This window comes from Arachis hypogaea, chromosome 16 (genome assembly GCF_003086295.3).
Source record: "Arachis hypogaea cultivar Tifrunner chromosome 16, arahy.Tifrunner.gnm2.J5K5, whole genome shotgun sequence".
NCBI lineage: Eukaryota > Viridiplantae > Streptophyta > Magnoliopsida > Fabales > Fabaceae > Arachis > Arachis hypogaea.
In genome coordinates this window covers 113,084,312-113,094,309 of record NC_092051.1, presented here as the reverse complement: position 1 = coordinate 113,094,309, position 9,998 = coordinate 113,084,312, and the positions used below count along the sequence as shown (strand labels likewise).

At 38.0% G+C, this 9,998-nt stretch overlaps 1 protein-coding gene across 1 annotated transcript; it reads left to right on the top strand.

Annotated features, from left to right (window-relative positions):
* The first annotated feature begins 4,901 nt into the window (after nucleotides 1–4,901).
* LOC112757373 (zinc finger BED domain-containing protein RICESLEEPER 2-like) lies at nucleotides 4,902–6,071 on the top strand. Its single transcript, XM_025805960.1, has one exon. It carries the CDS (start codon nucleotides 4,902–4,904, stop codon nucleotides 6,069–6,071), a length of 1,170 nt encoding a protein of 389 aa, XP_025661745.1.
* Nucleotides 6,072–9,998: the final 3,927 nt, after the last annotated feature.

The following is a 9,998-nucleotide window of genomic DNA, read 5'->3' as shown; positions in this document are numbered from 1 at the left end:
CTTCCACACCACAAGCACCTACAACAACCCAACTGCTCCATCAGATACTTGAAAAGTTGGATCGGCAGGAACAGAAAGCAAAGCTAAGAGAGCGCCGTAACAAGCGCCGATTCACATACCTTAAGGAGCTGATTATGGGAAAATTCAAGGACTCAGACACCCCGGACTCCCCTTCCTTTACCAGCACAGGGAGCCATGACGGTCCTGACTGTGGAGATACTGCTACCAGCCCACCTTTGTTCCTGACAGATGGCACCGAGGACGGTGCAAAGCCTTAAGTGTAGGGAGGTTGGTCAGTACCTGACTTCCGGAGGTAATTCCTCTTTCCTAACACCAATATATTAGGATATTTAGTTAGTTTTTCTTTTGTAGAATAGGATAAATTACATAGTAATAGATTAGTTGCATGCATGTTCTACTTGATTGAAAAGACAATAAGTTTCTTCTAAGACCCTATCTTTAGAACAAAATTTCACTAATTTTAATCAAAACTTTTATGTTGGAATTTGCTTGAAGTTGTATTTGGAACATGATTTTTGGGCTAAAGAACACACAACCTGTGAGATTTGAGCCCAAATGCATGGTTACATTATTTAACCATAATTATTTTATTCTTGTGTGTTTACTTCTATATGATTGTAATCTACTTTTTGTTTCATCCTATATGTCCAATGTTTAATATATTTATATGTTTGCATATGATTGAGGCCATTACTTGTTTAAACTCACTTATCCAAACTAAGCCTACCCTTTCAATTACCTTTGTTAACCACTTTGAGCCTTTAAATCCCATTTGTTCTGTATTTTACCACATTACTAGCCTTAAGCGGAAAAACAATTTTATACCCCAATTGAATCTTTGGTTAGCTTAAGATAGAATTATGTGTGTTAATTAAATATGGGAAATTGTGGGAACAAAAGATAATAAGGGAATGTGTCATGATAATATAATGGGAATTTGGGTACCTACTCATGTGAAACTATAAGAATAAATATATTTATGTGCATTGATTAGCTATATATTTTTGTGAATGCTACAAGATTTGTGATTTCTGGTTTGTGTGCGCACGCACACTCCTGTGAGTGTTTGAACATGTGTGAATGCACAGCTTTGTGCGTACAGACACACAGGGGAAGGCTTACTGATGGGAGCGCTAGCACGCCCTGTGCGCACACATAACCAACAAAGTTTGGCAAGCTGTGCGCATGCACACGTTGGAAGGTGTATTCTGTTGAGGGCGTTCGCATGCCTTGTGCGAATGAACAGAATTGGAAAATTTCACACTTGTGCGTACGCACACCTCTATCCGTATGCACACATTTTGAAAATCCTCCTCGGCGTGTGCACGCACACCCCTGTGCGTACGCACATGCCCTGTTTTTCAAATAAATTGTTGTTTTTAACTGTTTCACCTTCCCAACAAGCTTGTAACCTTCTGTGACACCTATTTAAGACTCTTGGGCTTATTTTCGGGTATCAAAACATGGGAAAAGGTCCTAGGAGATTTAATTTGGTTATACCTTGAAAAGTTAGAGAACAGAGGCTTAGGCTTTTGGTGTACTGAGGATGGGTTTGGTGGAGTGAGAAGGGAGAAGGATACATGAATTAAGAACTGATGAACTAATGAGTTCGGAAATGAAATTGTGAATTGACAGTGGTTGAGATGAGTCAAGGACTCGGAGTTGGAAATGATGAAATATTGATATAATGAAATAATAAAATTTTCAAAACCACTGATGTAACACTTTTAAGTTGAAATTTTTGAGACGCTATGCACCCTGCAAGGACGGTGGTTGGATCCCGCCTGTCGAGGTAGCGGCGGCGGCGTAAGGGCGGTGGTTCGTCCCGCTTGCGTTGAGATGTGAGGTCCGTGGCAAGAGTATCCCGCTCGCATCCCTTCGGATCACTAGAGTATGCAGGCACAAAATCCTGGACGGTGTTCCGAGTACCATATCTCGGGGGTTCCCATTATGATTCTGAAGGGTGACATCTCCATGGAGATGTGTCATGTTGGCAGTTGAACTGACAATGTGATATCACAGTCAGTAGGACAAGCACTCATCATGTGCATCTTCTATATGTTTGTATGCTTTGTTGACTTGAAATTGCTTGCCTAATTGTATAACATGCTTACTTGCCTATTTGAATTACTTGATATATATGCCTATACTTGTGTTTTACTTGCATAGTAATTAATTATGTTTTCTACTGGGATTGAGGAGGTTCGGAAGGCGGTGGCGATGGGATTGCATAGAGGATAGGTCGGTGAAGGCTGTGGGACAGCGGAGGACTGTTAGATTAGAAAATTCTTTAAGCTAGATTACCCCCTTTTTAATATGTTAAGGTTTTAAGTTATGTTGTACTATTTTAGTTATGCTTTAATATGAATCTTGTGATGGATATGAAGTTCTAGGATTGCCTCTGGCATCCTGGAGTCTTATATCTTACATCGCTGGACACTATTACCATACTGAGAACCTCCGGTTCTCATACCATATTCTGCTGTTGTTTTTCAGATGCAGGTCGCAACCCACCTCGGTGAGTTACTTCGATGGTGACAGAGCGGAGGATCCTGGATATATTTTGGAGTCTTTTTGCTTCTTTTGTTCATATCTCTCATCTTTTGTATGTACTTTTGCCTAGAGGTTTACTTTGAGAGAAAACTTGTATAATCTGTTTAATTTGTTTTTAACTTTCAGAATTATATATTGTCTGTATATAGTTAGCCGGCTTAAACTCCACGAGCCGTGGCTAGATCTTTATACTATTATACTCTGATATTTTGTTATATTATATCTATTTCTTTTGAGTTAAGTTTGTAGCTTTGTGTGTACGTTTTGCGCTTTTCAAATTCTGTTTTTGAGCTGTATCCTTCATCGGGCTTCTAGAATATATTACTCCTTCTATATATATTATATGTATAAGCTTTAGACTTGTCGTAACCATTGATTAACCTTTGCTTTATGACGCGAGGTAAGGCATAGGGTAATTAGGGTGTTACAAAAGGTATGAAACCGGGACCGGGCCATAGCTCGGGCCACCCGGCCTGGCCTGGTGGAGGGATCAGTTTCTAATTTCCTAACTAGGGGAAGGGGTCTAGGGCACACACACACATTCACGTCTTCACTCTTCACGCAAGCTTCACTGCCTCCATGCCTACTCCGCCTCTTCCACGCACCCTGACCTTGCCACAGCAGTGCCACCCTCAGAGCTCAGTCCCCTCAGCCCTTCCCCTCAGGCCCTTCCCCTCCGCTGCTAGCCTTTCTATCGCAGCACACCATCGCACTCTTTCCCTCTCAGCCCTCTCTCTGTCTCTCAACAGCCACATTCACCACGCCAGTAACCGATCCCCATCCTCGGCTCCTAGTGACGATGGCGACAACTGCAAACGGTGACAGAGCATCTCTGACCCAGTGCACTGCTTTTGCCGCTGGTCTTCTTCTTCTCTTCTCTTCTCTAGCCCATGCTCAAGTTTAGTTTAGGTAAATAATTTGCGTTTTGAATTTCTAATTAGGGAATTGGTTAATATAATTTTTGATCAGGGATTTGACTATTGGAAGTTATGATTAGGGATTTAGGGTATTGATTATTAGAATTTCTGATTAGTATTTTGGTTAATATAATTTCTATTAGTGTTTTGTTCTGATTTAGGGTATTGATTTGGATTAGGGATTTTGGTTAATATAATTCCTGTTAGTAATTTGTTTTTCTTATGTGTTTTGTTATGATTTAGTGTATTGATTTGGATTAGGAATTTGGTTAATAGAATTTCTGTTAGTGTTTTGTTCTTCATATTAGTGTTTTGTTTTGATTTTGTTCATCCTGTTAGTATTTTGATTAAGTCGTTATTATTCTTCCTGTTATTAGAATTTCTGAGTAGAAATTTTGATTATTGAAATTTATGATTTTGATAGGATAGAAAACATAAGAACATTGAGATGGTGTTGACTGAAAAATTATGTGTTTAAAGTGTGTATTTGTCTTGTTTTCAAAATAGATTTGTGTCTTGTAATATGTATAGAAGTGATTAGATTTTGGAGTGGAAGAATACTAATGAAGATGCATCTGATGTAATGTGTCTTGTAATGTGTATAGAAGTGGTGGAGATAATTGTGTTCCTTAAAATTAGGAGAAATTTCTAATTAAGTATTGATTTTGTTTGTTTAGGATATGAACAATGGGAGGAGGAGATAATTGTGTTCCTCCACCAACCATTGAAGAGGACAAAACAATAGAAATTGAAGCTGAAAATCTTGCTGCTCCTACTCCTGCTATTGAAGCTAAAAATCTTACTGCTCCTACTCCTGCTATTAATGCACCACAAGTAGATGAAGAAAACAAAGATGCAAATAATGAAGATCCAGAAGTTTTTTCTAAGGAAAAAAAATCATATGTTTGGCAGCATTTTACTGTACTTCCGTTGACTGAGACAAAGGGACAGCATCAGGCTAAATGTAATCATTGCCAGAAAAAATATAGTTGTCACCCTACTAAACATGGCACAAATTCTCTAAATAAGCACTTAAAGAGTGCTCATAAGTAGATATTTACTAAAGTGGGAAAGCAGGGGACACTTCATGGTTATATGCCTAAAATTGATGAAGAAGGGGAACTATGCAAGGCTTTTAAGGGTTATAACTTGGAAGATTGTAAGAAGTCTGTAGCTGAGTTCGTTGTACTTGATGAAATGCCGTTTAAAGTTGTTGAGGGGATTGGGTTTCACAAAATGTTAAATCGATTTGAGCCAAGATTTACGGTCCCATCTAGGGTGACGATCTCAAGAGATTACTTTCAACATTATTTAGATGAAAAGAAAAAGCTAAAAGAATGGTTGGCAAAGTCATGTGCTCGGGTTTGCTTGACAACAGATTGTTAGACATCAAATCGGAATTATAGTTATATGAGTTTGACTACATATTTTGTTGATGAAGAATGGAAGTTACAACAGAGAATTATAATTTTTTTCCAAATTGAGAACAACAAGGGTGATACAGTAGGAAGAGAAATTGAGAAATGCTTGAGAGAGTGGGGATTTGAAAAAGTCTTCACAATCACAGTAGATAATGCAACTTCGAATGATAGAGCTATTACTTACCTTCAAAGGAAATTAGGTGCAAGAGGTGGGTTGGTGTGTGGAGGAAAGTATTTGCATGTGAGATGTTGCGCTCATGTTCTGAATTTGATAGTGAATGAAGGAATTAAAGAGCAACAAACTTCAATTGAAAGCATTAGAAATGCTGTCAGGTATGTTAGGTCCTCTCCTCAACGGACTAAAAAGTTTAAAGACTGCATTGTGGTTGAGTTGATTGAATCTAAAAGTCTTGTGTGCTTGGATGTTCCAACTAGATTAAATTCGACCTATCTAATGTTGGAACATGCCGATAAGTTTGAAAAAGCTTTTGATAGACCTTATGATGAAGAACCTGATTTTCTTAGATGGTTTGGAGAGGATAGTGGGGAAAAAAGGAAAGTTGGTCCACCTATACCACTTGATTGGCAACATGCTAGATTATTCATTGAGTTTTTGAGAATCTTTTACGAAATAACTTTGAGTTTCTTTTCTTCCTTGCATGTTACATCAAACAAATGTTTTCATGAAATTGCATCTATTACTTCTCAATTAACATCTTGGAGCCAAAATCATTTTGAATTGTTAGGGTGTATGGCATGTTCTATGAAGAATAAATATCATAAATATTGGGGACCTGTTGACAAATTTAACCCGTTGTTACTTGTTGCTGTTGTATTGGATCTTCGTTATAAACTAGATTATCTCTGTTGGTGTTTGGAGGATGTTTATGACAAGGAAGTGTCTCCTAGTATGACTGGTTTTGTTAAACTAACATTGGAGACTTTATATAAGTTTTACAAACAGGAGGCTGTAGATGATAAAGGAAGGGAGGATGGTGGAAGTTCATCTAGAGATGTCTTGGATGACAATAATAAAGTCTCAATTGGTGCTAAGGGAGTTTCTGAAAATAGAGTGAATATGTGGAAAAACAAAAAAGAGAGAAGGCTAATGCAGATAGCAAGTCAGACGTGGAGAGATATCTGGCCGAGGATACTGTAGAAGATGAGAATTTTGATATATTGGCTTGGTGAAAAGTGAATGCTTCAAAATATAGGATTCTTTCTCTCATAGCCCATGACATCTTAGGTATTCTGGTCTCAACCGTTGCTTTTGAATCATGCTTTAGCACTAATGGACGTGTGCTTGATGTCTTCCGCAGCTCTTTGTCACCATTAATGGCTGAAGCTTTGATATGCACTCAAAGTTGGTTGTGCCCTTTAAAACAAGAAGTTGGAGATCAAGATTTTGATCAATTTGATAGTAGTCAGAAGATTGTTAAAGGTACATTTATAATATTTTATTATTGTGACTTAATTATTTGAAGTAATAATATCTTATATGAAAATGAATAATTTTATATGTTTTGTAATTTGTAGGTTTTACTAATGCATCCATATCACAAGGAACAAGTTGACAATATTAATAGCAATTGATGGGTGATGAGTATTCTTCTGTGGCTAATGTTGTGTTATAAAGACTATTAGTTAAAGTTCTATCTTTAGGAAGAACAAGACTTTAGCGTAATATTTTGTGTTATTTGTATGTGACTTAACTATTTAGCGTACTATTTTGTGTTATTTTGTGTTATTTGTATGTGACTTAACTATTTTGTGTTATTTTTTAGTGAATTTTATTCTGTGAATTGTGAAATAATAGTTGGAGATTAGGTGATTTTTACATACTAAAGACCCAGTTTTCACCCGGCCAGAAGGTGTGTAGGTTTCATCAGGTCTAGGGCCGGGTTAGGGTAAAAAAATTAGGCCCGGTATATATTTCGGGCCGGGTCTGGGTTAGGCCAAACCCGGTGTGACCCGGCCCATGTACACCCCTAGTTGGAACACATACACTTAGATAAGTGTCTTCCTTTGATTGTTGTCACCGAATCACACCTCTTTTTAATCATCTAGTCCTTTATCATTAGATCATTCTTTATATAAGTCATGTTATTATTAAGTGTGAAAAAAAAAGAAGAGATGAGAAGGGAGTTAGGGGAAGAGAGGAGTCCGAGAGTGAGAGTGAACCGAGGAAGAGAAGGGAGTTCTTTCAATCTTCACCACTTCCACATGATTCCTCAAGCCTCTAGCTACACACCTTCATGGAGATGATCAAGCTAAGCAAGGAGAGCAAGGAAAAGTGAAGGAAGGACTGGCCAAAGTTTGAAGTAAAGTTGACCGAAGGAAGAAGGGAAAGCTAGAACCGATTTCTTGTGCAAGAGTGAACTCCATTGAGGTAGGGGTTAGGCTAGTATAATTATTTGTTTGTGTTTGTGTGAATGATTATTGTTGATGATGTAATGAGTAATTGCTGCTATCTATGATATTGGATTATGCATGATAATGATGAAGATGATTAAGAGATGATGAAAAGCTTAGGAAACCGAAATGATTAGTTAGAACCTAAGCCAAATTCTGTGATATGGTTACTAAAATTAGGCAGCGACTTGCGTGAATTTATGGGCAAAATCTAGCGACTCAAAAATTGTGTAATAATTCCATGGTAATCCTTGATGAGGTTAGATCATCCTCTCAAATTTTTAGAACTTTCTGATGAGTAGGTTAAAAGATAAAAAGTTTTGAAAGTAAATGGTTTCTGTTGAAAAATCTATTTTTGAATTAATCCAGTAGCAACTTCCAACCTACACAACTTTTAATTCTGATGAATTTTTGAGTTTCAACCAAAGAAAGTCAAAAGATTGGTATGTGCAGAACATTATATCCAAATTTTGGGATAATCTCATTTTTATAGAATTAAATATGCAATTTGCAAAATGGAAGGTTCACTGTTTCATTGACATGCAATTTTGAAACTCGTTGATAATTTTAGTGATTTCTTTGAGTTGCAGGTATTGATATTAACCACTAAATTGAGTACAACTAGTTTTGATAGAACCCTCATGATGAGTATTTTGTTTCCTCAAAAGTTCAAGATTTTAGAAGCTATGAATTAAAAGTTATAGGCTTTGACATTTTACTGCTCACTAATGGCTAAACATGATTTACAAACTTAGAGCAGTGATTTCCTGTATGGATATCTCCTGATGTAGAAAAACTTTTGTGATGAAACCAGAACCAAATGAAATCCTATGATGTTGGTGCACGAAATTGTGATCTCAGGCAACGGCACTAAAAACTTGGTACGCACGTCTTAATAAATTGTTTTTCATTCACAACTTCGATACAACTAACCAGCAAGTGCACTGGGTCGTCCAAGTAATAAACCTTACGTGAGTAAGGGTCGATCCCACGGAGATTGTTGGTATGAAGCAAGCTATGGTCACCTTGTAGATCTTAGTCAGGCAGATATAAAATAGTTATGGAGTTTTCGAAAATACTAATAAATAGACAGAAAATAAAGATAGAAACATGATGAGCGGATATTTTATACGCTTTTTGGAGATAATTTCATATAGTTTTGAGTATGTTTTAGTTAGTTTTTAGTCTATTTCTAGTAGTTTTTAGGAAAAATTCATATTTCTGGACTTTACTATGAGTTGTGTGTTTTTCTGTAATTTCAGGTATTTTTCTGGCTGAAATTGAAGGAGCTGAGCAAAAATCTGATTCAGGCTGAAAAAGGACTGCTGATGCTGTTGGATTCTGACCTCCCTGCACTCAAAGTGGATTTTCTGGAGCTACAGAACTCGAAATGGCATGCTTCCAATTGCGTTGGAAAGTAGACATCCAGGGCTTTCCAGCAGTATATAATAGTCCATACTTTGCACAAGGATAGACGACGTAAACTGGCGTTCAACGCCAGTTCTCTGCCCAATTCTGGCGTCCAGCGCCAGAAAAGGATAAAAAACTGGAGTTGAACGCCCAAACTGGCACAAAAACTGGCGTTCAACTCCACAAATGGCCTCTGCACGTGGATTGCTTAAAGTCTCAGCTCCAGCACACACCAAGTGGGCCCCAGCACACCAAGTGGGCCCCAGAAGTGGATCTCTGCATCATCCATCATAGTCCACTCATATTTTGTAACCCTAGGCTACTAGTTTAGTATTTAAACAACTTTTAGAGACTTATTTTGTATCTCATGACATTTTAGATCTAAACTTTGTATTCTCTGACGGCATGAGTCTCTAAACCCCATTGTTGGGGGTGAGGAGCTCTGCTGTGTCTCAACGAATTAATGCAAGTATTCCTGTTTTCCATTCAAACACGCTTGTTCCTATCTAAGATGTTCATTCGCGCTTAACTGTGATGAAGGTGATGATCTGTGACATTCATCACCTTCCTCAAACCACGAACGTGTGCCTGACAACCATCTCCGTTCTATATCCGATTGAATGAGTATCTCTTAGATTCTTTAATCAGAATCTCCGTGGTATAAGCTAGAACTGATGGCAGCATTCATGAGAATCCGGAAAGTCTAAACCTTGTCTGTGGTATTCCGAGTAGGATTCAAGGATTGAATGACTGTGACGAGCTTCAAACTCCTGAAGGCTGGGCGTTAGTGACAGATGCAAAAGGATAGTAAATCCTATTCCAACCGGATCGAGAACCAACCGGTGATTAGCCGTGCTGTGACAGAGCGCGTGAGCGTAGTTTTCACTGGAAGGATGGAAGGTAGCGATTGACAACGGTGATCCACCAACACACAGCTTGCCATAGGAGGACGTGCGTGCGTGAATCAGAAGACAGAGGAAAGCAGAGATTCAGAAGACAAAGCATCTCCAAAACTCCAACATATTCTCCATTACTACACAACAAGTAACTTTTAATTTATGCTCTACTGGTTATTCATAATTCAACTGATAAACATAATTGACTTCCTGACTAAGATTTACAAGATAACCATAGATTGCTTCAAACCAACAATCTCTGTGGGATTCGACCCTTAAGGTATTACTTGGACGACCCAGTGCACTTGCTGGTTAGTGGTACGAGTTGTGAAAAGTGTGATTCACAATTTGTGCTACCAAGTTTTTGG

Bases quoted from the DNA above. Each gene is read 5' to 3' on its own strand.
- LOC112757373 (XM_025805960.1), top strand. From the start codon at position 4,902: ATGAGTTTGACTACATATTTTGTTGATGAAGAATGGAAGTTACAACAG.